This window comes from Syngnathus typhle, linkage group LG1 (genome assembly GCF_033458585.1).
Source record: "Syngnathus typhle isolate RoL2023-S1 ecotype Sweden linkage group LG1, RoL_Styp_1.0, whole genome shotgun sequence".
Taxonomy (NCBI): Eukaryota; Metazoa; Chordata; class Actinopteri; order Syngnathiformes; family Syngnathidae; genus Syngnathus; species Syngnathus typhle.
Genome location: NC_083738.1, coordinates 13,485,452 through 13,512,976, shown reverse-complemented (window position 1 = coordinate 13,512,976; position 27,525 = coordinate 13,485,452). Strand labels below are relative to the sequence as shown.

Below are 27,525 nucleotides of genomic sequence, written 5' to 3'. Positions count from 1 at the left end.
ACATTTTGGTGGCGGCACAGTTGAACAACAAATGCCCTCAGTATATTGTAAAAAAACTAAGGGCATTTGTTTTTTTGGTTAAATCTGACGATCCTGGGAGAGGTTAAAATTCTGCTGCGTTTGCACCATGCATTTTTTCTGTATGATATTCATGTAGAGCTTAATTAGTTAATTTTGATGTCCATTAGTCAGAGGCTGAGCTGCATTCTATTTGTATAGTGAATAGTGGGTGGCAGTTAACTTTATCTTATCAAAAAATGTATTTGTACCATATTGAAAAAAATGGAAATCAAACAAATGCACCGTTACATCAAAATAACTCCAACAAATGCAGTATAGTTTATGTTTCATTGTAAAAATAGCTGCACTAAGTCAAAGTTGACCACCCCTGAGATAGCTCAATATCCCCTGTTTTATCCTTTATTTACAGTACATAGTACGTCCACATTTTAAACAAAACCCCAAGAGGCCAAAAATGGTATTAAACCTAACAGTGCCATTTCAGTCAGCGTGACGTGGGACTCTGAGAAGCCATCAGCTCAAATAAAATCCTCAACGGTATGCATAAAGGACCAAAGTTACTGTACCCGAAATGATGAAATTAGAAACTCATGAAAACTATTTAAAGCAGGCTGAAATTGTTTTATGGTCTGTGGCATAAGAGAGTGATGTGTTAGCAAAATCCAGATTGCATTGGAATCATTTGATGCATTAAGCGGTAAATTGGATGTGTTATTAGTTCAATATAAGGGGGAAGGATCAAAACACATTGATTTAGAAGCTAATGACTTGGAAGCTAATGAGAAATCAATTATAACCAATGACACGAAGCAGTAACAAAAAATTACTTTCAGATGTGGTTTAGGGATCATGACTTTTTTAAGATGAAACATTTTGGAAGAAAAGAATTAAAATTGGGATCATTGCAAGGTTGAAAGCACAAACAAATTAGAGCCGATGGTGCCTTGCCTGAGTGCACAGAGTCTACAAATAAGTGTATTGTTTGACAAAAAAATAATTGGTTTTGCAAATATGTTTAAGCATTTCATTGAAGCAGAGAGGCGTCATTTTGTAGCGTTTTCTTATCCTGCTATCTGCACAGTGTCGTGGAACAGTGACTTGTAAGCAGCTTGCATAATAGGCCATGAAGCAGTTCCTTACCTGTGAGTTGGCTGCTTGTGATTGGTGCATATGGCTGTTTGGTAGTCATGGCTGACGCACACCTTATGAGGAGGGCAGCGCACTTTCAGACATGGGTCCTTAGTGGTGTCAGAACCTTGAGAAAAAATGAAAAAATGAAAGCCTGCACAAGTCCTTGCCATGTTACTGGTAGCATCATACAAAACCGAATGTCTTTCTCTTCATTCGAAGGATAATAGCTTGTATTTGAGACCCAGCTGGCATCTGAGGAGATCCAACTATTTTTCTGACCTGATCCCACAATACAGCATTATTTACAAGCTACTTCATGAGCATTAATGTTGAAGACAACCAAGTGACGATGATGGTTTTACCCTCCAAGTGATGATGATGGTTTTACCCTCAGTGAAATTGTTACGCAAAACCACCAAGTACTTGTGTCTGTCAAAGGACATTTGATGGCTTTCTGTATCTGAACCCACGTGGTGAGATAATCTCGTAATATATCGCACCATATGTTGTACCCAAGCTTGTTCCGTACACTCTGCAAAACATACACTGACACAAAACCACATTACATATCATGGTGTCTTTACACCACTTGGTTGTTTGGAAATGTCCTCACCTCCATCTATCAGTGTCTGGAAAAAAGTCATCTTATATCACTTCACTTCAAAATGGCTTTATCACCACAGGGGAGTGACAGACGAATGTAGCAAAAAGGGCAAGAAGAGTTAAGAGGATGAGAAGGCAGACATATCGGGGGAAATGAAGTTTGTATCCAGCTAACAGATGAGTGAAGGACAATTAAGGATTAGTGTGTGACCTCTGCTCAGAAACAAATTGGAAATTAAGACAAAGCCATACAAATGAGGGATTTTATCTCAGTCACACAATATACTCACACTTAACACATCATACGTACACAATGACTTAGTCAGAACTCTTCCCAGAACACCAAAGCATGTTAGACTTTATAGTGTTGTAGAAAGCGCATGTGCACTTGGCATAAAAACTGGCCCTTCTTGATTGTTGTGCCAAGGCGTGTCTAGTTTTTTGTTTCTGGGAATTTGGCAGACCGCACTGCGCCATTCTAGGTGGTCCTGCAGCCCGAGGGCATTGCTTTTTCCACGAACCCTGCACACGTGATGATTTGGTAACTGAAAGTGACTAGATCGTAGACCAGCTCGGAGCAGGTCTAAGTTGTTGCGCAGGTGGTGTACGAAGCCACAAATGTTCACAAAATGTTTGCCAATTTTTGTCATGTCCGTGCCAGAGCACGCTCGGCCGGCAACTTCCCTCAGCCACACTCTTTTGTTACCGTCATGTCTGTAACCTGCTCCCTCTTGTTGTCTGATGTATTTAAACCCTGACCGTGTTTTCTCCTTGTCGGTGTCTACTGTTGTCTCCTGTCTGAGTCTGCGCCGAGTGTTCCTGTCCTGCTCGTCCAGTGTCTTGTGTGGAGGCTCACGGTCAGTTCTGTTCCGTGTCCGAGTGGACTTCTGTTTGCCTGTCTGCTGGCCATGAGTCTCTATCCCGCCTGTGTCTTTGTTTGCCCACCTCCTTTCCCTTCAATAAACCCTGGTCCAAGCTGCATTTGGTCGCCTTGCTCAGCTCATTCATAACCAATTTTTGTGAAGAGTTTTAGTGATTTTTGTGGTCACAGGAGAATTTTGAACTTTTGAAATTTCCTTGCAACAGGAAAAGTACAGGCAAATGTCTACCAAACACCCGGCGGCCGTTTGGTGAACATTTGCAACCTTGAAAGAAAGCAACATTTGCTGCCTTCGAAAACACACAATTGTTCGCTGCTCAGTGGGATAGGGGCTTTGTAAATGTACTTGGCGCGCTTTGATCTTCAGCATAGACTCTAGCGAGTCTGTGCTTCCACAACGTCAAAGATTGTACGTCTCTCTTGTTCTGAATTTAAAGGTAATGAGGTGTCCTTTGGCCATGAAACAAGTGCTCACTCCCACAATGATGAAAACATACCTTTCTACCTCTGCCCCTCAACGAAAATACCAAAAGAAAGAAAACTTTAGCCATGCGCACGTTGCACAAGTTGTGCCTTAACTTTAAATAAAGTGACAGGAGCTACGGTTAATACCCTGTGAGTATCACTTACTTGTGACTCCTGGTTAACGAGCTAGGCAGTCATTTGTCACGTTTACAGCACACTATAACAGATGATTGGCAGTTGCAGTTGGCCTATATGTGTGAAAGACACACTGCTGCACACTTGAATACAATGTTACACCCTGCTCCAGAGGACTGGGGATAAAATATTACGGACATTGTTATCCTCGCAACGCGCTTGCTGTGCACAGCTGGAAAATCTAATACACAAGTTGTTTAGCTCGCTCAACCTTGATTCTCATCATGCACTAATGTTGCATGTCTTGTGGGCACATTTCTTGTTTTTCTATTTTATTTTCGAAAGCCAAGCCAAAAGAAAAAAACATTATCAAAGACTTGGACTATAGTTAACTTTTTTTTTACTGTTGTAAATTGTACTTGATGGCATTTCTTTTGATTTCTTTTGAAAACATCATCACAGCCTTGGACTACAGTTTACATGCATTTTTTTCTTACTTTTGAAACTTGTATTTGATGGCTAACTTCTGCCTTACTTTTGATTTCTAATTTCTATTTTCCCAATATGTAAAAAATTGTAGAAGTTCATCACGTAATAATGACCCAAAATGTAATAAGTTTGCCCTTTTTCATGTTAAAGACCCTAATTGACCAATAACATAAGTCCTGTAACAGAATAACTTTTGGCTAATACCGTGATAATTTATTACATCATTGACAAGAGGACGGCACGATGGCACATGTTAGGCTCACAGTTCGGAGGTACAGAATTCCATTCCGGCCTTCCTGTGTGGAGTTTCATGCTCTCCCCGTACCCGCGTGTTTCTTTTCGGGTTACTCCGGTTTCCCCCCACACTCCAAAGACATGCACGGTAAGCCGATTCACCACTCCAAAATTGTCCCAAAGTGTCATTGTGAGCGTGAATGCTTGTTTGTCTATGGGCGCCCTGAGATTGGGTGGGACCCTGTTCAGGGTGAAACCCGCCTATGGCCCATAGACTGATCAGATAGGCTCCAGCGCACCCGCGCTCGTCATGAGGACAAGCGGTACACGAGATGAACGAATAAATTATTGATTGTTTTTTACGTTATTGCCTGCTTTCTGGTCTGGTCCTTTCAGGAGGAAGAAACAATGCACCAATGGAGGGATGGGGCTTCTAAACTCGAGTCGGAAAATTGCGAGTCAGTCAGAGGGATACTTTGAAGACATCCTCAAAATCAACCGATATGCCTTCCCACAAGGAAGCAGAGTCTGGAAGCTCTGAGGCGGGCTCTTCTATCTAAGAGGTTGATGTCACTAATAAGCTCCTCCTTGAATTCAAACTGGATGAATACAAACAGACCATACAGTCATGAGATGATATTCAGTGCTTCTATGGCATCCAATTAACACAGTTTTTAAAACTTAGTTCACAAGGTCACAGCTTCTCATATCAGCCTGAAGGCAGTGGACCACTTAACTGATTTTATGTGACAGTGGTTTTGCATCTTTGTGCTGATTTTCATGAGAGCAGGCTAAAAACATGACAATTTATTGTGCAGAAAAGAAAAATCATTAATATTCAAGCCAGAACTGAACAGCATCATTAAAACTCTGCAACACTTCAAACAGGACTTTGGGAATAAAAATGTGCAATATAAGCTGTAAAATTTTACTACAATTGCAACTGGCAGTTAATTCTACTGAAACAGTCACTTGGTATGCTTCTGTTGCCAATGGAGTCAGGCTTAATAAAACATGGGAATGACCTTTGGGGGCAAGAATGGAGACTATTGATTGGAATGTACACTCCAACATAAGAGACTACATTGCTGACAAGACCTGTCAGACACTGGAGGGTGACCTCAGCGTAATTGCTACACAGGTGGACTTGGGTCAACAATGTATTTTTGGCTTACGTACGTATGTGTGCACAATGTTTATTTTTTCAACCTGCAATCCAGTGTTGCCTCTCATGAGCTACTACTCTTCAAAGCATCATGGACTCAAGTTTAAAATTAAATAAACAAGCGCTCAAACAAACATTCCCAGAGGACAAATCCATGGTTGTTGTTAGAAACGCAGGGATCACTTATAGGCCTTGACTAATTAAAAAGGGCTTTCTTCTATTTTACCTGGGGGGAAGGGGGTGCTACTGAAGGAAACAAGACAAACAGATGATGGGGATATAAAATAGCCTCCACTCCCCGTATTGTCAATACTCCTCTGGGTTTTGCTGTTTGGCCTGTAAGAGGCACTGGAGCAAAGGATGATGGAGAGATGAAAACCCAGAGAGCCTCTGGGAGGATGCAGTAACAGAACGGCTTCATCACGCAGAAAATTAATTATTGAAAACACGAGCAAATCATATTGTTGTGGATGTAAGTGAAGAACGGAGAAGATAATGCTTTAGCTTGGATATCAGTGGAAAATTTACACAGGGGGGAAGAGGGAAAACAATCTGGGTGAAAATGGCTGACTCATTAATATTCATCATCTCTACACTACCAATAGAAAACGCAAACAAACATAATATTGTGAAAATGTCTGTATGCAGGGCAGCTGGAATTTCTTGCTGGCAGCAAAGTATTTTTTTAGATGAGCACTAAATTCCAGGCTTTGAAGGCAGCTTCAAAGTGGAATAGCGTGATGGATTAATTTCAGGTTGAAGTTGTTTATTGTCATGGTTCATGCAAACATAACAAAACATGCTTGACTCAATTTGGGTGTACAAGCAATAAATATTATATTCATTGATTGGCTTGCTTGGAGGGAAGGCAAACAAGGAGGAAAAGTCTCAAAAATCAGCATGACTGTCAATCATGTGGGACTACTGAGTACATACATGTTGGTGTTCGGTTTCAGTGTTTTGTTTTGGTTTTAGTCTAGAATTATTATTATGATTGCTATGAATCTTATTGCCTTTTTTGTGAAGGACCTGCAGGCAGACCTTCATGGACATATTATTTAAATTTGACCGTGTAGATCACAGGTCTGTAAAGTGGACACTTGGAGAACACCCAATCATTTGTGCCCTTTCTTCTGCATATTCCCAGCCACTAATCAGCACAAATATAAAGATGTTGGTTTGCAAATGTCAGAAATTATTATAATGCTTGCAGTACGTAGTCCATGTATACAATAAGTCACCTACTGATAAAGAAATAATGGATTTTTTAAAAATAAGTTTAAATTAAATTTCCAAATAGCCCTTATTTAAATGTGTCAAACATCCCCTGAGAATATTTGCCATTTTCCACATGTCCTGAGTGTTGTTAGTCACCTAAATGTTGAACAGAGGGTGTGATTTGTTTACCGAAGTCAAATTCCAATCATGGCGAATAAAAAAAACTCTTGAATCTCTTGAATCTTGAATCTCATTGTATCCATGTAAATAAGAAGATAAGGGAGGTTCATTTTGGCTTTCTCTTGGAAGTATCTACCAAGTTCTTATTGTTCACAAATAACAGCTGTTTGGTTTGTTAAAAAAATGAACGGTTTTAGATAATCTGATCAAATAAAACTGTGATGCACACAATCTAATAATATCATAACCAGGCACAAGACCTTCTTTGCTGTACTACACATTTAAATAAGGGCTATTTGGAAATTTAATTTAGTTGTCAATTGACATATCTTTTCTATAAGCTCTTGATACTAAGATTACGCAATGTTGACATGCATCTTATCTCAGCGAATTATACCAAAACATGTAATTGCTTTTTTCTAATTACCCTTTCAGCAGAATACAATGTGTACAATTAAGTTGTAATTTCAATTTGCATTTTGATTTGTTTCGTGTTCAGTTCCCCATTTGCCAACTCTGTTGGACGCAAAGCAGCTGTCTGGAGCCTTGTAGTAAAGTTAGTGTAGCATAGAAAGAGGTCTCATTAATGTATATCTGTTACAAAACGTTACACAATAGAAAAATCAGTAAACCATCGAGTAGCATAAAGTTAATAAACATCACTTATTATAGGTTTTGTCACTATTTGAATTCTCTTCTCATTTGTGTTTCCATATCACTTAAACGTGATTTAAAAACCTATCCCTTCTGTAGCAGCATTGGCATGCAATCATATATAATGTTAAGTGCCAACTAGGTTACAATCAAAAGAAGCACACTTCATAAGTATCCTACAATATATGTACTGTCTGGATGCAGAAGTTGAGCTGCATCCAAAACTCAATCATTTGGTTGGACCGCCATTCATTTAATCTATTAAAGGAATTTAGACCAATGTTCATCCCCCATCGGTGAAAGCGACACTGCAGCTTACTCCGTTTAAGTTGTCTCGTCAAGCTCTGCAAAATTGCAAACATCAGAACTGACAGGTGGTCCAATGGGAAGATTTATATTATCGCATTTACCCCTTAATTTTAGATGAGACATTTAATGTTTTTCGACTCTAATGACGTTAGTGCTGAAGCTAACCCTAGAAATAGCTCCATGTTCCTCAAGGGGATGTCTTTGATAATTCTGCACGCATTAGCCATGCTTCTATCTGCAGGAGACGACAAACTGTGCGCTTGGTTATCTCTCTGTTCCATACTGACATGTCTGAATTCTACCTGAGACAGAGAGCAGAAAGCCATTGCACCAAACATGGCTGGATTAGACTCACAGTTTTATGGGAACGGAACAGTTGAAGCACATTGTAAATTATGTTTCCTACATACTGCTGCAAAGCTTTATCACTCATTAATTAAGGCACTAAAACAGTGGAGTTTATTGCCAATAACACATAGATCATACAATGCTGTGTTTGAATACTTGACTGTTGTGTGGTCAACTCATTTGATGGTATGCCACATATAGTAAATTCATTACCTTAGAGCTAAAGCTGCTTCGTGACAAAACCTATGGTGAGGAAAAACCACCTGGACCTGATTAAAGCAATCTCTCAAACTCACCATCCTGTAAAATCTTCTTGCCGGAACCAATGTGGGTTTTGGTCCCTGAGTGCCCATATCTTCCAGGCTTAGTATCGCGCTCTAAAACCACATCACAAAAATAAAAGTCAATATTGCTGAAACAAAGAGCATCTAGTCTAGAATGTATCACACTAGTAATGCAGTCTGTTTTAACTTTTTAATTAAGAACATTCCGCTGAGAATGACTGAATGCTCAATGTTGCAGTGATACCCAGAACCAACGTGCAGTATTCCAGTGTACTGTGCGCACGGTTTACAAGATCAGATGGAGTCAAGTACTTATTACCAGTGGCGAGTCATTTGCATCTCATCAGCAACTGCTGATTTATTCTCACTTAGTATTTGTTACTTAATATGGTACAGGATGCTGCATCGTGTGTGGAAATACACAACTAGGGCTGCCACAAATGATTAGACGCCAAATAGGATAACATGTAAATGGCAGCACAACATACCAGAAAGCAGCCACACTGATCTAACCATCATTAGGTTACACTTTGAATGTATTAAGACATGCACACATCATAAATAAGGGCAAGATAATAGTGCTTTCAACTTTGATTAAACTTTGCATCTGATATCAGCATTCTTGACATATTTTATACATGGTTGTACAACCTAAATTTTAAGGCAAAAAAAAAACCCATCCACATCCAAGTGTTTGACTTGTTTTTAAAAGCGCTCTATAAATTAAATGTGTTATTATTATGATTGCTTTTATTATTGTATGTGTGTCATTATGAAGCTATCAAGTATACAGTTTTTGGTTATTGACCTAAACAAAAACAATTTCTAATTCCGACACAAAGCATCCAGATGGTATCTAAATGGTTACAAATATTTCTAAATGTCTGCTGTAACAAGGTCAATTAAACAGCATCTGTGCCAGAAGGGTTTTTTCTAAGAGCAACAGAACGTAATTGCTGCTGGCACAACAATGTACCAAAAAACAGAAACCTTTTATTTTCTGATGCTTTTTCAGTTTAAGACCCAAATTACAAATTGGGTTTATCAATATAATCCAAATATAAAAAGCTTAAGGCAAGGCAAGAAAGCTCAAGGCAGGGCAAGAATGAGAGTAGGATTCTCTCAAACACAAAATAAATGTATTTTTATTTCCCCCCCCAAAAAGCAAACAAGACAGATGGTAATCAAATCTACTAAATTAACAAATGTCCAAAAAACAAACAAACCAGACAAAAACAGATCCAACAATGAACCAACAAAGACTGAAAGAAACCAACAAGCGAAATAACGAGATAGTGAAGAACATGTGCCTGAGAGAGCTGATTGGTAGACATAAGGTTGACAAGAACAAGTATGAAAAAAAAAAAAAAACTAACAAGAAAGACAAGACACAAACCAAATGAAAACAAGATATACATAACAGGAAACAAAATTGCGTAAAATCCAGACAAGAAAACACAGATCATGACACAAACAGGCTGACTAAAACCAGAAGTACAATGAGTTTATTTGTAGTGACGTGAGAAATGTTACTGTATGCTGATGTGGGAAATGTTACTGTATGCTTCATATGTTTTGCATGGATTTAATCAATGTCTTTGTGTTTGATTGGATGAAACCACCTTTTCAGTGTCGGTGTGAAAATGAGATTGAATTAGTTTCTGACTCGCAGGGTTAAATTTGCTAATCCCTTAGTTAGCTGGAATAGATTCCAGTTCCCCATGCTGGGATAGCTTTGTGGGAGAAATGATGGCTGGATGGCTGGATGGCTGGCTGGCTGGCTGGATGGATGGATGGATGGATGGATGGATGGATGGATGGATGGATGGATGGATGGATTGATGGATGGATGGATGGATGGACGGACGGACGGACGGATGGATGTGTGGTTGGGTGACAGATGCGTGGATGACTAAAAGCAAACTATTTTGTTATATTTTGTGTGTCAGCAAGCCAATTATTCAGTATCATTTTCATTCTTCTCTCTCTCCCCAGGCCTTGTATTATTTTATCTCTTGAGATCTTGTCATTATAGGAAAGCTCTCTGGTCTTTTCTGTTGGCTTTGCTGTATATTTTTCCAATGTTAATTTCGTAATCATTGCCACTGTCACTAACAACATGCTGTTAACCAGCCTGCTGGGCTGCTGCAAAGACGGCAGGCATTGACGGTCATCATTAAGATGATCACTTGAGTCTAGTGGCTGTGGTGAACAATAGGGAAAACACACACGCGCGCGCACGCACGCACACACACACACACACACACACACACACACACACACACACACACACACATACACACACACACAATAGCATCAGGTAATTCAAAGTTTTATTTTGCATTGAATTTGAAGCTAGTTTTGTCTGTTTCTCACAACTGGAGCTGCAGCCCTAATGACCGACTTTACCCACTGGGACTCAGCAGAGTCAGCACCCAATCATTCAATCTTTATCTCAATTTCTCTTGCACATTCTGTGCACTTATCGCACGTTTTTGTGAAGTTTTGCTTTCAGTTTTTTTGGCTTTCCCTTTATCTGAATTAGCGATATCCATTCTCAGACTGAGTTTCTTTCATTTCTGTGTTTCAGAAAACTATCATTTCCAAGAATGATTCGGTTTCTCTGTGTGTAATTGATAGTTTTGGGTACATACAACCCAACTCCACACTTGCACATTTACCCTCCTGAAAGAGCAAGATAAGAGGGTATTGAGTCGTTTTTATGATGTGGCCAACAAGCCATTAAAATCAGAGTAGTAAATATTGGCTGCAGAGCAAAGTATAATGCCTATGCACATGACATAAAAAACATTCTTATTCCAGCTCACACTGTTCTTTGACAACGGCACGGAATGCTCATTATCTGTTATCCTATGTCTTTTCTTATCAGTATCACACTAATTCTTTTCGCCCCGCCTGCTGTAGATCAAAGATGGTTATGCCAGAATGTATTGTATTATGAAGCAGACAGAGTTCGAGCAGGTAGACTGTAGGAAGAAGGCCTGATTAAAAATGGAAGCAGGCAGATAGTATATATTCAGAGAGACAGTAGGTTAATGAATCAGAGAAATAGCTGATGAAATCTAAACCAAGAATGGTGGGAAAGGAAAATGTCATGTTCAATCAAGCTGACTGGCAAATTGGCAGCTGTAATGCTTTGGGGGGTTTTCAGTCATTTGTGCCAAACTGGAGTGGCAACACAAAGGACTTACTTATTAGATGCCAAAACAGGGGTATGACTCACTCACAAGTGAATGGTGTGGTTAACACCTGAAAACTGACCTTGGATGAACTTTATTGTGTATTTAAACTAGCCCCTCTCCTGTTTGTCTCCGTTGTGTCCTCAAGAAGTCTCTCAGTGCCAGTTTGACTCTCTTTTGCCTTTCTGCACTGGCTGTGATAATGGCTCACTGCTATTTGCAATCCTCCCTTTGACTCCCATCCCCAGATAATGCATTGCAATCACAAACTCGCAAATCTGTTGGGCAAGCTGATATAAAAGAACCGAGAATGCAGCAGCCTAGAATACTGATTTTGGTATTTGTCTTGTTCACAGTACAATGCTTATCTCCTGCCAAGGACTCTTCCAAACCTCTTGTCCATGTATCCGGCTTGAAGGCCTTTTCAGGGCAACTCTCTAAAGATTGCAGATGGGATGGAGCAGAAAACAAAGGAGAGTGGCAATAAAAAAGAATGAAGTTACTCAAAACAAAAAGCCAAATACTACATCAGAAACAAGAAGAACAAGCCACTGCTAGTCATTTTTCTCTGCACACCGTTCACAAAGAAGGGATAACATATGTGATCTACTTGCTATCATGGCAACAGCCAGCAGATTTCCATTTCGACGAGTGAGTGATGAAGATGGTGTGCATTCTTCCGCATTTGATGGGCAAATGGAATGGATATCGTGGAACAGAGCGCTGCAGTTGGTCACAGGTGGTACGAGCAAAGGCTGCAATAACTGCGTTCCTGGGAGCATATGGGCACCTACAGAAGAAGATGTCTACTAAAAAGCATTAGTATGGCTTTTTGTTTTCATGCAGCACAAAATATAGGATGACCCATCGCCATCGTAGCTGTCAAAATGTTAATAAAAGAAAAAACTACAATGGCCTCCAGCATTATTGTCATTCTAAGTCACAATGATTCATAACATTCTCTGCTATTGATGAGTATGAATTCTTTTTTTAAATGAGTATGAATTATTTTATAAAAGAGACATTCAAATTAAAGATTAATATAAATGGTTAGGATTATATACAATGCCTTGACACGTTGATGATGTTTGGAGAATATCAGCTATGTCAAGCAAAACACAAGGTGGTATTGACCTACATTTCCTCATAGTAAGGTGAGATACTCCGCAAACCAGGATAAGTGGTATATACCACGGATGGATGGTATTCATCTTTTTGAGAAAGCTCTTTTGTTGTGACTACATGTACTGTTTCTAAATGCAATTAGAAAAGAAGTTAAGCACAATTAAGAAAATTTTATTTGCCTACAGTGGATGTGACTGCTTACAATTAAGTCCCACCAACAGGTCAACTGATTTCATTCATTAGATTTTAACAAGAGATGCATTAATCACCGAGTGATTCATCAAGGGACTAGATTTCTCTCCATCAACCTTGCAGCTACTGATTAGTCTCCAAGGGCGACAAGTGATTCATTAGTCAATCTCAGATCAGCAGGTGGTGAATGATAACAGTATCCTTTAAGGTGTATTGATCTGTGGTCACACTTGACATTTTAATTTGAATTATATAATTTGACCACATGCCCACACACATACTCAAACGGAACTGAGTGCAGAGGGATGAACTGAATCTAGAACAGTGAGAGTGGATGTCGATGCATTTCTAAAGATAACATCGCTATAATCCAGGGCACAGAAAAGTGACTTCTCTATTCAGTTGGCTATGAGATATAAGAAAGCTTAGTTCCTTTATACTTTAGATAACCAATTTTCTGAATTAACCTCGCAGCAATCGTGGCAATGTGAGATTTGAGCTTTAGTTATTGATCCAGCCAGAAGCAAGGGTTATTCTAAGATGCTAGGAATTTGTACATACAGTATTTATTTATTTGAACACATTTTATTTGAAAACCAAACTTTGAGGTTCTTCAACAGGGTGGATGAAGAGATAAGTGAAACGTGTTGGACAGTACAGAATGCTATCATAGGCCTATACAACTTGTGATAGAAAATGTCTTATCGCTGTCTGGCAGAATTCTCGTACTGTCAAATGACAACTTGTCAGGAAATTAAAAAAAAACATGGCTTCATTCAACTCGTGTTATACCGTATATTGCCATCATATAATATTGAACTCTTAAATCAACACACCCGAAAATATTATCAAATCGGTAATTTAATATGGGAAAAAAATTCACAGTATTTAATGTTGGCATTGGGCCACCACCATGCAAAAGGCCTTTTAAAATGTCTCAAAAGCAAACACCCACCCCATTTTATCATCACAAACTTAAACCAATGGTCTGCTAAGGATGGAGCATTTTTCACCTAAAAACTCTCCATGTATTTTTTGATCAGGAAAATATTATTTTGCATTTTTAATTGTCTACATTTATTATAGGTCACATTAAAGGTTGAGAGGGTTTGGAATGATTCGTGCTGGCGTCATTTTTATAAAATCCTGGCATTTGAACAGGGACTTTGATATTCAGAGCAGATTGTGACATTTCAGCTGCTAGGAAACAAATACAAGCTGATGCTTTGATTTACTGCTGATTTGGACTATTCACCAACATTTTTGACAAGGTGCCTCTGTTGAGCATGAGGACGCCAACTTTTTGCAAATTGTACGTTTTATCACAAAGGCGTTTATCTTCTCAGCGGCTGTGGGTTGGTAGGGAAAATTGCCCCACACCAGCTGGGTGAGAATTAACTTCATGAGAAGCAATACAGGCCCAGAAATGCACCAATTGTTCCCAAATTGTCAGATTGATTTTCTTTATTCACTTTCTGTCTAATAGTTCTCCTGTCCATTGCTCTCCGGAAGACTGTTTGCATGGTGAAATTGTCAGTGTGCCAGTAACAGAGCAGTTGGCTATGTAGCAACGAAGCCATTAGCGCTGCAGGAGAATGGACAAACAAATCAAATGAGATTGAGGAGCATTTTTTTGGCATGTTGGTATAGAAATTTGTTTTATCCTCTCAGTAAAAAGCTTATTTATATTTCTAATATGTAAAATAAAATTGCAGTTGCCACATGGACAATACATCACAAGCTACCAAGAAATGTTTGTTGTGCAAAAACAGCATTCATATTCTTTATGTTTCACTGCATCCTCTGGGTTCTGACTGAGGCTCCTCAATTGCAAAAGCCACTGAGAAATAATCAATGGTTGATCGTTTCTTTTAAGATGGTGCCATAGTGGCAGACGTCTTCAAGAGCTCTTCAAGCGCCCTGTTGTTTTTGTCAATTGTTTTTTGTTTTGTGTGTTTTTTCTTCTTTCTAAAGTGTGGATCCTTTGTGGACTTTTCCAGCGGTTTGACTGTGACATTCTTTGAGCGAGTGACATCTGTGCTTGATGATTGTGACTTCTCAGCAGCATGTGTGTGGCAGCACTGATTTTGATGGAGGGGATGTCTGAGCAATTTGACTGTTGCCACTTGACGGCCATGGCATGTTTTTGTTTTTTGCACCTGTGTTGGGCAGCATTTTTCACGGCCACGTTTTGTTCGGCGGATGCGTCAGCTCTGTTGGAAGGTCTGCAAACGCGGCTAAAGCATGGCTGGTTGGAGTTGAGGATGACGACTGTTAAGCGGCACGTGCGATACGGAGCGTAGATGTCTGCCCCGAACTATCTTGGTATGTGTTTAATTTCTTGCTCCCTGGTTACAAGAATAAAACTAGATTGATTTTTTTCTCTTGTTTCTCTGAGAATCTTCCGTAATTGTAGAATTTACAAAGATTTAATACTATTCTTATTTGGTACCTTATTTCAAAAAGTCTGCGTCTTTCCCTTATTGTGTTATCGTACATACCAACTAAGTTCGGTTATGCATCTTAAAGAGGGAGCAATCCAATCAGTCCTACGTGGTTTTGTCACAGAGAATGAGCAAGTGTCGGAAAGAAGTGAGTCTTGTGAAAACTTACTCAATGTCTAAGAGCATTACTCACTCCTGATTGATACCGCAGACTTGACTGCTGCAAATGTAAGCCTGTAAGCGCCACATAACTGAATCAGCTATTGCTGCTGGCACGCACAAGCACACATGACGCACACTTTCAGTCCTGAGTTTCCTAATTGCATAATGTAAACGCCACCGGAGTGGCATGACAGTTGATGCTTAAATAAACTCGGCTCCAGGTTGAATAAGAACCTTCAAACATCGACCAAATATAATCTGTCAAACCGCCGATATTTGCTATTGTTTTCACCGTTATGCACGCTTACCATCTTCAGCAAGCATACACAAGTATGAATATTTATTATTTATTCATCACTCTTATTATTTATTGTTTGTGCCTTCTTGTTTTTATATTGTGTCATTTACTTGTATGTCTATCGGGTAATATGTCTCGTCACCGTGGGATAGAGAAAACGTAATTTCGGTTTCTTTGTGTGTCTTGACATGTGAAGAGATTGACAATAAAGCTGACTTTGACTTGACTTTTGACTTTGAAGTAACACTGGTCTGATTACTGGTTTCACTGAAATCTATTATATTAGGGACAGTAGGATTAAAAAAATGTCTGAGACAACTACAGTATATTTGAAATGGCTACAAATATATTTTATCATCCTTGATTATATATTCAATTTATATGAAAGACTCACCTTGGTCGAGAGACCTGGCAGGGGCCCAGCTTTTGAAGTAGTCATCCTGAATGAAAACACAACATGAGAACTTGTTAGAACACAGTTTTGAGCATGTCACTAGAATATTGTCCTCCAGCAAAGTGTTTTTACTTCTTACTGAACACATATTGGAGCATTCAAATCAATATCAAATCTAATCAAACGCTTTTTTCCCCACTCATTTGTATATTTTTCCCTTTTCAATATGCTACCATAGAAGCAGCCCGAAGTTGTTTCAGACCGCTTTACCAACCCGAACACACAGACATGATGGCATCTGCATCCAAAGCAGACACTGAAGCAGAGGTACGTATGTGTCAAGTCTATGTCGGTGAGACAAAGTGCATCAGACAGAGAAAACTTTGCCCGAGTTTGAAAGTAGCAACTCTATCTTTGTCTCCATTTACAGGGAAGAGGACAACGAAATTAAGTAAAGTGGAAATGACATAAAACCTTTGAGTCTTCCTACTTCAGTGGTAGCCTCATTTCTCTTTTCTTTGTTTTATACCTATCACTCAGATTTACAAATGAATTGTTCATGCCTTTCAAACACTAGGATAACAGAAGGCTTTCAAACTATAGATAAATAAGGGAGAATTTAAAAAACAATACATTTAAGCCCTGCTTGTGACGTTTTATCTGTGTTTATTTATTTGTAGCTACATAATAATAATAATAATAATAATAATAATAATAATAATAATAATAATAATAATAATAATAATAATAATAATAATAATAATAATAATAATAATGTAGGATTTTATAGTGAAACACTGCAATCAGAGCAAAATATTACATATTATCAGGGTTCCAGTGGTTGAAAAAAAAAAATTGGGATAAAAATGAGATAGGACTGAATGCAAAACAAAGTGTTTTTTTCTGCACTGCTTCTGCTCCTGTAACACCTTTTCTGAAAGTAACCATGAAGTCAGCAAACTCTTTTTTTTTTTGGAGTACAGTTGTCCAGGATTACAGGATTATCCCTGGATTCATTTGTCATTTTTAATGCCTTTAAAGGTTTTATTGAAATAAGATGCAACTTGCAGAGGTTCACACTGACCCGGGAAAGATTAAAGTCTGTGAAGATGCAATAAAATAATTGTTGAGATGTGTCGGAGCAGTTGGAAATTTCTTAATTGTAAAGTCCATAGATTTTATAGCCTGGCAGTCAAGCAATGTTTTTATAACTCTGAGAAAGTATTACCTTTCTGCTCCACAAATTTGACACCTTTTAGAATTAAATGAGCCAGGCTTTGACATCATTTCAAATGTTGTCTGACCTTGCTAATGCAGTTGATGAGTAAATCTCATCACGTCCCCAAAATGTTATGATCCAAACCGCTCAAGTCAGGCATAGTGAAATGTTAGCTCCATTAAGAACTAACACTCACTATAGATTAGGCAAATATGTGTCTGACCGAAAGCTGATGATCCTTCATAAAAAAATGCTAAATGTTGATTAACATTATCCTTGAAGCAGAACAATTACACTCATGTTTGAAGCTGAGGCTGTTTTGCCCTCAAATTACCAAATTGGCTCTCCAACCTGACAGCAATGCCTTATAGTAAGCTACAGTAAGACTGTAGACTCTGCTGTGTTTCAACATACTTATGAATTAAGATCTTCCAAAAATAATAGACCAACTTACCTCTGCTTCCTTTAAATGATTGCAGCAGAACAGATGGGAGAGAGAAAAGAAAAAGAAAGGTCAGTGATAATGGCAGAGGTAGTGATGTCTATCTGATATAGGACTTGTTCTGGGTATTGCATTCGACAAGAGATTCATCTAACATGAATCAGAGGGTGATGGAATAATAAAAGGACTCCGACTTGGACACACTTGCACTCATAACCTTATTTTATATGGCATGCAATTTGAACTGCAATCATAGAGGCTTAGAGAAGAGAGCAGCACAAAGACAAAGATGCAGAAAACAAACATGGCGAGTAAGACAGGGTCACTATGCCTTCTTCTAGACTGATGCTTTTATCCATATGGATACGAGTCATTGGTTCATCATTCGCTAGGATGCAAAACTGTCATCACGACAGACTTAGTAGGTTTTTAGTCACGTTTCTCTTGGGACCCAGATCTCGACATAAATATGATGCTCCAGTTCAAATTCATCGTCCTGCCAAAAATTATTAAAATTTACAGAAGTATGTTGCCAATTTTGGTGATGGTGCTCATATGATGTCAGTGATGATGACAAATGGCTAGATAGCGCTTGGCATGATGGGGTTCAGACACATATGTGAAACTACTATCTGATTATGTGAAATAGATTATTTTGTTTTTAAGATATAAACTTGTGAGAAGACTGCATCAGAAAAAAAATGAGTCGTGCTGTTTTCATGTAGTTTTCCTCTTCCACAACTGTGTCTGTCTCTACCGCAATCGTTGCAAGTTCTCTTAAAATATTTGGTCACAAGGATGACCTTTCATTTTCCCATGACCGCTATCAATATTTCAATGTACCGTAATTTTCGGACTATATGTCGCGTTTTTTTTTCATAGTTTGGGTGGGGGGGGCGACTTATACTCAGGAGCGACTTATATACATATATATGGGGGTTTTTTTTTCACTTTTTTGGGCATTTTATGGTTGGTGCGACTTATACTCCGGTGCGACTTATAGTCCGAAAATTACGGTACCCATCTAAAAAACATTAAATAGCCATCGCACAATCTCAACGCAGGCAAAAACCTGAAAGTGAGAACAAGGGGAAAGTAGTACCCTGTTATGAAAGTAGACTGATATAGATGCTTCTGGAATTTGAAAGCAAAGCTCCCAATAAAAGAGCTCATTTTGACAAATGTTCATTTAAAGTTTTTCAATTCATCCGTGGCATTATTTAGTAATGATATAAATGCATCTCTGTGTTTCAATTAAAAGTCTATTTAAAATGCAATGCAGCATATGTTGTCTGAAATCAGGACTCCGTTGTACAAATCTACATGGTGTATTTTATTCAGCAGTGCCGCTACTGTAATTATGACTAATTGACTGCATGGTTAAGTCCAAGCCCTTGTTCAACACAGTGTGCAATTCCATTAGATATTGAAATCACTTCAGATGTAAGAAAACTACCTGGTGAGAAACTATGTGAGCACCTCTTGTCATGTGTCTTCTAAAGCCCAATTGACATAGTCTGACTAAGAGTCTCAAATGTCTGTGCCAAAATTATACAATAGCAAATAAAGAAGTATTCAGTTACAATGGCATGGGTTCATGGTAGCACTTAGGTATAAAGGAAGACAGTTAAATCAATAAACTGTAACTACCTCGGTCTATAAGTGACACTTTTCTTCATGATTTGGCTAGTCCTGTGACTTTTACTCAAGTCTGACTGGTATATATCAAAAATTGAATAAAATCCCTGGTCCCTAATAGTGTTAATGCTCTGTGCATTACTGCTACTGTCTTTCCACCGGCGGTAATGCACCAAAAGGCTCTGCCAACTGACAAAAGACAATAAAAGAAGAAACCTAAGAAGCATTTGAATAATGGTGTGAATTTTCACAGCCAGATTGAAGCAGTGCGCGCTCGGAGCATAAAGCATCTGCAAATGCAACCACGTATAGGATCAGCGGTTTTTGAGGGAGAGTCAGAGTTCTACTAGTCTACCGTTGGCTTAAGTTTTTGCTTTTTCTTCTTCTAGGTGATGCATTTTTTGACTGGTGCAACATACCCTGGAGCGGCATAAACTGTAGTCCGAAAAATACGATAACTAACTATAAATGATGATAAAACAAAGACAAATATTTACTATAACCAGACAAACAAGCTAGCTAGACAGTCTCAATTGGGCTGAAGTTTACTAAGACCCTTCATTTGTTGTCGTACGTGACGGAGTCAGAGAGCAGCAGCACATTACCGACGGAGGCATTGATACAGTGCCGAGATATGCTTCATTGACCGTAGTGCTTAACAGTCTATTTAATGCTCATAGACTTCTGAGCATATCACTTATCTGCCTCCACTCGACACATTCGCAATCAAATCCAAACATACAATACGTCACATATATTGAGATCCTCATTCAGGTGACAACAGTCTTATAAGGGTATGAAAATTATGTTTTGATGATTGATATCTCACGTATTTGTGCACATTCCTATAATAGAGCTTGTCATTACCTACGTTGCGGGGATTCAAAGTTTCACAGATGAGCTGATATGTTAGTCTTGTTGCCGTTATACGCATATGTTGCTCGCACACTGTCGCACTTTGGTTAACAACTCTCTACAGCCGTCATCATACCACAAAGTGATCTTATACAGCAGACCAAATGTACAAGATAAAGACGCTGACACAACTCTCGTCATATGTGCAAATGTGCTTTTCTTAAAAAGGAACACATTTCTCACCAACACCCATCTGCATTGAGAAAGTGCAAGGTGAGCGTCTCCTCGGCACGTCCCAAGGCATTAGCAGCGCATCACAATTAATCCACACAACAGAGAGCAGTGCCAGTTAAAAGATGTTCTCAATCATTTATCATTCACAATAATATGAATTTAGAGTTCATCCACTCATACTCTGTACCATTTATCCTCACACGGGTCATGGCCGTGCTGGAGCCTATCACGTCTGAATTTGAAGGAGAGATTAGGAAAATCTATGTACGGTAAGCACAGAGATAAAATACAAACTCTACACTGGGAAAGTTGAATCTTGGATTTAAACCCAAGACCCCGAAAAGAACATTCGTAGACGGTCTATCTTGATTTTCATGTCGATGCCAGCCTCATTTGGTCTTTTGGGGAAATTGGTCTGCCCTGTGTCATGTTCTGTGGAAGTTTCTTTCAACACCTGACAATTTAGTGGCATAAAGTCATCTGAACATTATTCCTTCTGGAACCACATCTAACTAAGGCCGCAAGATAAATAGATCACTTACGTACGTATATGTGTAGAATGTCATTGTATTACATTCATAAATATGACAGCAGTGTGCATCAAACCCTCCGAATCATTGTAGAAATTAATTCATTTAACCCATTATTATTGTTGTAATTTTAAATATATTTTACAAAGTAAACCCTTGGCCATGGCACAGCTATGAGTGTTTTTTTATAGTATTATTTCAAATTATCCTTTATTTAAACAGGTTGGATCACATTGAGATAAAGAACCTCTTTTTCAAGAGAAACCTGGTCAAGATAGGACCAGACCACACTGCTGAAGCCTCAAACACTCCATTACCTCCCAGAATCCCACCTCACATCATGCGCTCTACAGGGCCATCATTATATGATATGAAAGCTGTCCAGCCTCCCCCGAAAGACTCTGCGACGCATAGTGATTACAGTCAGCAAAATCACTGGTGGCCTCCCACACGGATATTTGCAACATCCTCAGAGCCATCACTTTTTCTGGTGATACCTACCACCCCTTACACTCTCACTTCAAACTCCTCTTCAGGAAGAAGGTACTGAGCCTCCGGGCCCATTCCACGACAAACGCTTCATAAATCAGGCTGTCAAGATGCTAAACTCTGTCGAATACCTTCCCACTCTTCTTCCTGCTGCTAGACTGCAACCCATCCCCAACATTACATTTGTATATTCATAATCTTCTTTTGCACACAAATAATAAATCATTGGCATAACTGAATTATCTCCTGCTGTTGGAGGAAGACTTTCCATACTTTCCATACCATAACCCTAGTTTTAAACCCTACTTTGAAACTCTAACTGTAGTTTGAAACCCTAACCCAAGTTTTAAACCCTACTTTGGAACTCTCACCCTCCTATGAAACCATACTTTGAAACCCTAACCGTAGTTTGAAACCCTAACCCTATTTTCAAACCCTAGTTTGAAACCCTAACCCTAGTTTGAAACTAGCACCAGTGGAAGTACAAAACGTTTGTGCAAGAGAAATGTATTGTTTAGCTCTGTGCTCTCGTGAAAAGACAATAAAAATCTTTGAATCAAGAATCTGATTCTAACAGTAAAATATAATGTAAAATCCCACAAAACTATAACAATATAAGAAACTGCTATTTTTAAACATAGTAAGATATGGGGTGTGCTCTTCAAGTTGAATAAAAGCCTGTTAGACGTGACAGTACTGAAAGGCCATATAAGATCATGCCACACAATCATAATCTTTAATAAGGAGGGAAAATGGATAGATGGTTTAACGTGGAAACTCATTAATTGTAACATTCTTTGCAGATTACTTTGCACAGACATTTGATAGTGTGACTTTGAAGGCATTACATAGAGTTGTCATTATTGCTGCTAGTCATGAGCATGTGGACTATAAATAAAGATTTTAGCAAAGATTACAGTCTGAGTCTTACCCTTCAATACTCTGTCAATATGGAAGCAACTGTTCCAAGTACAAAAATGTTTGCGAAGCAAGCATTCTCAAGGACATTTGAATATGGTTTGGTCTACTGTAAACTTTCATATTCCAGCCCTATAATAATAAGTAACAAACCCTTAATACAAACGAAAAAACATCCAGCAACTCATAAATGTCTGCTCATCAGTGATTTCATGTGATAATGGCATGTTTTCACCCAGCGAAGCAACAAGGAATTTGATCACACTGACAATATTACAAACGTAGAATCGATTCAGAACTCTAACAGAATTGGGACGAGGTGTGCAAATAGGAAATGCTGATATGGAGGGTCCAGAGGAGTCAAGTTTCAGGCTTGACACAATGTACTGTATGCATCACAGCAGTCGCCGTTGTCATGCATCTTTGTCCGATTCTAGGAAGCCACCTCATTGTGTAAGAGTGTGACAAATATAAAGGTGGCTCGTTGCCAGAGGCAAAAGGACTACCATGTTGCTGGCTGTTCCCGGAATTCTGAGGTCAATCTGTAATTGCCTCCAGCGTTATCAATTGGGAAAAAAACCAGCATGTCAAGAGATTACTTGACAGACTAAAGACCTGTTGCCTGTTACCCTTGCTCATAGAGGGGGGGGGGGGGGGGTTGTGTTTTAGCTACTGGACTGTGACAACTGTCCTTGATTTTCATATCTGCGAGGTGTGCTCTTTCAGCAAGTACTGTATGTAGCCCTTAAGACAGAAGATGATGAATGGATTCTGCTGCTCCTGGTGCCACTGTTAACAGCCCCAGTTCCTGCAATGCTGCAATAACCTCCACTTTGTGTGAAAAATAAAGCTGTAGCAGTCTCCTTTCACAGCTTGTAAAATATAAATACATAAAAATCAGATTCCAGGTTCCTTTTCACTAACTTATGTTTCTGGCAGGTGGCAAACCATTGTCATGGATAAACATGATGTAGATGCATGAAAAATAAATGTATTCTTAAAACCCACTGGTTTAGGTGGTAATATGCAAACATTATCTTTTATCAAACATCATACTCCCTGGATGTATGACTCCACATTGTTCTTTTCCTATTTGCTTTTCGGGTAATTGTTTGGGTCTTTCAGGTTAATATCAAAGCCTCATCAATTTATTGGGACTATTATAGCATATCACCATCAATCCGTATTAACTTGTTACGTGAAGATTCTGTCGCTCTGCTCCTGTGTGTGCAGGAGATTTTTCATCACACTCATTCAGCTGCAGCAGAGAACAGCACCGAGATGAGAGAAATTGCTTTTTTTTTTTTTTAAATAAAGCAATATGTGCAACTGTTAATTTCCATGTCTACCGTTGTCTCCCTTATAGATCTGCAGCATTTTAGTTTACTAATGCTGTGCACACATAATTTCCGAAAATTAAATAAAATTTGCCCTATTGGAGAAGACTCATATAGTGCTTCATCATGCATTGCTTCAAACATTTTAAAAAGTCAGATCCTCATTTATTTGAAAATGTATTTTTTTCTTTCGAAATGGCTTCCAATAAGTAGAATCTCACATTGCTATGTGCCCAAAGGTAGACACATGTTAGTGTTGCAAAATAATGATAAATAGTCTTTGCGGTGAAAGCTGGATGGGTTATCATTAGGGGTGTAAATCGCAGGTTTTGTCACGATACGATATCATATCGATACAAAGAACTACGATACGATATTTGCCGATATCTTAAAGCCTGCTGCGATTCATTCACGATATATCGCGATATGGTGCTCTACGATAAATTTTTTTTTAAATAAAAAATATAGAACAATATCCTGATTTATAACAATTCATACGCAAAATCAACAAGGTACTGCAAACTCTTTCTTTAGGAAATTACAAGAGTATTGTAGTATACAAAGTGCTTATTTTAACACTGAACTTTGATGTCGTGTTTTTTCTTTAAATGTGCGGCGAGATTCGTGGTCCCTGAATATTTGATCACCGCATGGCAGGATTTACAAACTGCACGTGTCTTGTCCGTTGAGCCATCTTTTCTTTGGAATCCGAAGTGCTTCCAAACGAATGACTTGAAGCCTAAAAGGGAGCAAATTTCCTCATCTTTTTGGACACTAGCCATAGCACCAGCCCAGGAGCCGCGTACTAGTTGTCGACTCCCCTTTCACGTGCCTGCTCTGCTCACAACACAACACGCCGCGCACTGCTCCCGGAAAGAGGAAGCAAGCAACAATGAACTGGATTTCAAAATAAAGTTGTGTCTAATGTCCAAGGTCAAAAACGGGCGATATAGATCGATGTTTACGTTTAGCATCGATGCCAATAAATCGTAGAGCATTATAGCGATTAATCGATGTGTATCGATGAATCGTTACACCCCTAGTTATCATGCATGCTTCTTCTTGAGAGCCATAGATATACAATAGCTAGTGTTTGTGTTTGGCTCAGTTCATTAGTATAACTCATTGAATTCTTTCACGATTTTGATACAGATTGGGTTGTTGCAAGCATCAAACATGCAGCTCTGGTACAAGCCATAAGTGTCATATTATAATCGGGGCTTTAACAAAGAGACCAATGCAGGATCCCTCTAAAGGTTCTATGTATTGATATTTGTGCAACCGTCCGCCGACCTAAATCGTACGTGTTAGTTTTAGGTTAAAATAACATACTTTAATCTCCATGATCTCTCGCCATACACTGGCCAACGTCATTCAATTAGTTATTTAGCGATAGCAAAGTGGAGCCAGTCTTTGCTCGCTTCGGCAGCATTCAAAAGGTTACCAAATACCCTTTGATGACTGTCGTAACTGCGTGCCAGGATATCAGTAAAATAACGAAAGGAATAAGCATTGAAAGGCAGTGTTTAGCTAGGCTACTTCATTGACTTCTTTGTTTCAGTCTGTTGACGGCTGCCAAGTTGGCATTGGAAATAAAAATCTGTTTTCAATGGCCTTACCTAGATCGTTTTAAGACAAAAATATATCTAGATGTGTTTCAGACAGATTGTGTAGTTGTCTTCAAATTTGAAAGAAATTGCAGCATAATTGTTATGCACATATAGTATGACTCCTTTGTATACTCTGAAGTGTTTACGATCTTATCCAGCAGTGTCCCTCAGCTCCAGTGAGCATCCCACTGTGATCATGCCACCATGGCTACGGGCAAAGAGGTAAGCCAATCAAACAGACTTTCTTATCCAACTTCCCCATTGGGGAAACAAGGAAAGTGCTCAGGAGGATGAAGAGACAAATATGCTTTCTGCTCTGCAAGTGTGTTAGTCTTCTCTGTTTGCCTTTATTTTGATCTGACATTTTCTAATAACCTTTTTCTTATAATCTTGTTTGTTTACTGACTGACGCAAGAAGGCTGTTCACAGCAGCTCTGCAGAAAGATCACTGCATGTGTTTACTTGTTTATACACTTAAAGGTCACATGAGAGAAAAATTAAATGAATGCATGCAAAATTTTAAAATCAAGTCCACTGAACATTGTGTAAATGAGAATCAAAATTTCTGATGCTTGGAAAGGATGTTGTTATTGGATTCTGCAAGTTTTCTGTACGTGAGCTTTTTCTGGAAAATCTAGCTATAATCACATTTTGACTATACTAGACTTCCATTTCACTGGTCCGTCAGTAAAACTATTGTTATATTGCAGGAGCCGACATTGTTCTTTATTGTCACATTGGTGGCCATGTTGGTGGAGAAATGTTCATGAGTAAAAATTATATTACCTACTCATAAAAAGGCCGTGGTGTAAAAAAGACTTCACATTTGGGGACATTTTGTCGTTAAATGTTATTATACTCAAACTTCTAAACTATGCTCATCCTAATATTTCTTTTTACAATGAAGTGCAAAACATTTAAAGCTGATGAATGAGCGGATGTAGAGGGTTTGGTATCTAACACTGCATTAGATCTGATTAATGTAAGTCGAGTAGCTCAAATAATCATTCACCTCGAGAGGTAATTTCATACCCTCCTATGGGAATTAAGAATGCTTACTCAGTGGCAGAGACCGAGACAAAGGGTGGAAATGTTGCTGATGTAGAAAATAAGAGGTAAATGAGTTGTAAAGACAAATTTGGAATCTGGATTAGCCGTGAGAATAAAAAAAGCGGGGAAGGCATAGTTAAACACATTAGTGGTCGATTTAAGAAATGGCGGTGCCTCAAATTGATTTCAAACAAAATTAAAAAAAACCACAAAAAAAAAAACACCCTGCTAAACAATTTCTTATTTGAATAGATCAGCCGTTATTCCATATTAGTTTGCATCGTAGTGAATGTCTATTGAATTTGCTGTAATTAACATTAAGATGAAGTTACTAGGCAGGCTAAATGCATGGTCAGAGAGAGAACTCACTATCCAAATGGATATACAGTGTACAGTCGAAGCATTTAGCATGCAGAAATTTTGTAAAAAATACGGCACTCCATTTACACAGATGCTTCAGAATAAAATACAGGTTCATGCCAGTATCTCAAAATTAACGTCTGTACTGTATTGCCCGAACCACATGGTGCCAACATGAATTCAGCAAAATAAAACCAAACCTAGAGTCTTATTAGAAATAAATGCTATTAGACTGCTTGTCTTGTCCTCTATCCAAATATCTCCCACGTTTCTTTGTTCATGTTCACCTTTCTACAAACAAACAACTCTAGGTCTCTAACAAGTCCAAAAGGGGATTAGTGTTTCCAGCTCGGTGATCTTGACACTGATCCGTTGAGAGGTGTGCTTGCTCTCCACTGATCATACTTTCCAGAAATACTTTGATTGCAACCCCATGCTAGTGAGTATACTAGAGAAAGGGTGATGTCCAAGTTAACAAAAACAAAATAGAATTTAATGAGCCCTCCAGGGAAAAGCCCCCCTTATGCTTCCTGTGGTCCAATGAAGCCTCATTTTCTACTTTAGAGGTGATACAAGAATCCCTGATCATATGAAGTCCATTCTTTTGTGCAGTCGATTTAGTGATGATGTACAGTGCAGTCGGAGAGCATTAGGCTAGTCATATTTCTTTCGGCCCTGCACAATGGATTTGAAAGGGCACAATGACCGTGAGGTGGGTGTTGACTTTCAGTCTAACTTTAATGGAGATCACATCTACACTAGTATTTGTAGGAGTCTTGCAACCACAGCTATTAAAATGTTGCAACAGCAAGGGCATGCAGTATAGGTCACAGAACTCTCTATGTAGTATTCTATTATAGCTTGTTGGTCCCAACAGTATTTCGGGGGTAATACATCAATTTTAAAAAAAAA

The 27,525-nt window shown here is 38.7% G+C and overlaps 1 protein-coding gene across 2 annotated transcripts in view; it reads right to left on the bottom strand.

Annotated features, from left to right (window-relative positions):
• The window catches only part of spock1 (SPARC (osteonectin), cwcv and kazal like domains proteoglycan 1), a 60,969-nt gene that overhangs the window by 16,258 nt on the left and 17,186 nt on the right, over positions 1–27,525 (bottom strand). For both annotated transcript variants that reach the window (XM_061289380.1, XM_061289389.1), the window contains exons 3-5: positions 15,932–15,977; positions 8,129–8,209; positions 1,162–1,276 (exon numbers count right to left, since the gene is read on the bottom strand). In XM_061289380.1, coding sequence (XP_061145364.1) covers positions 1,162–1,276; positions 8,129–8,209; positions 15,932–15,977 — 242 coding nt within the window. The remainder of the gene's footprint in view (positions 1–1,161; positions 1,277–8,128; positions 8,210–15,931; positions 15,978–27,525) is intronic.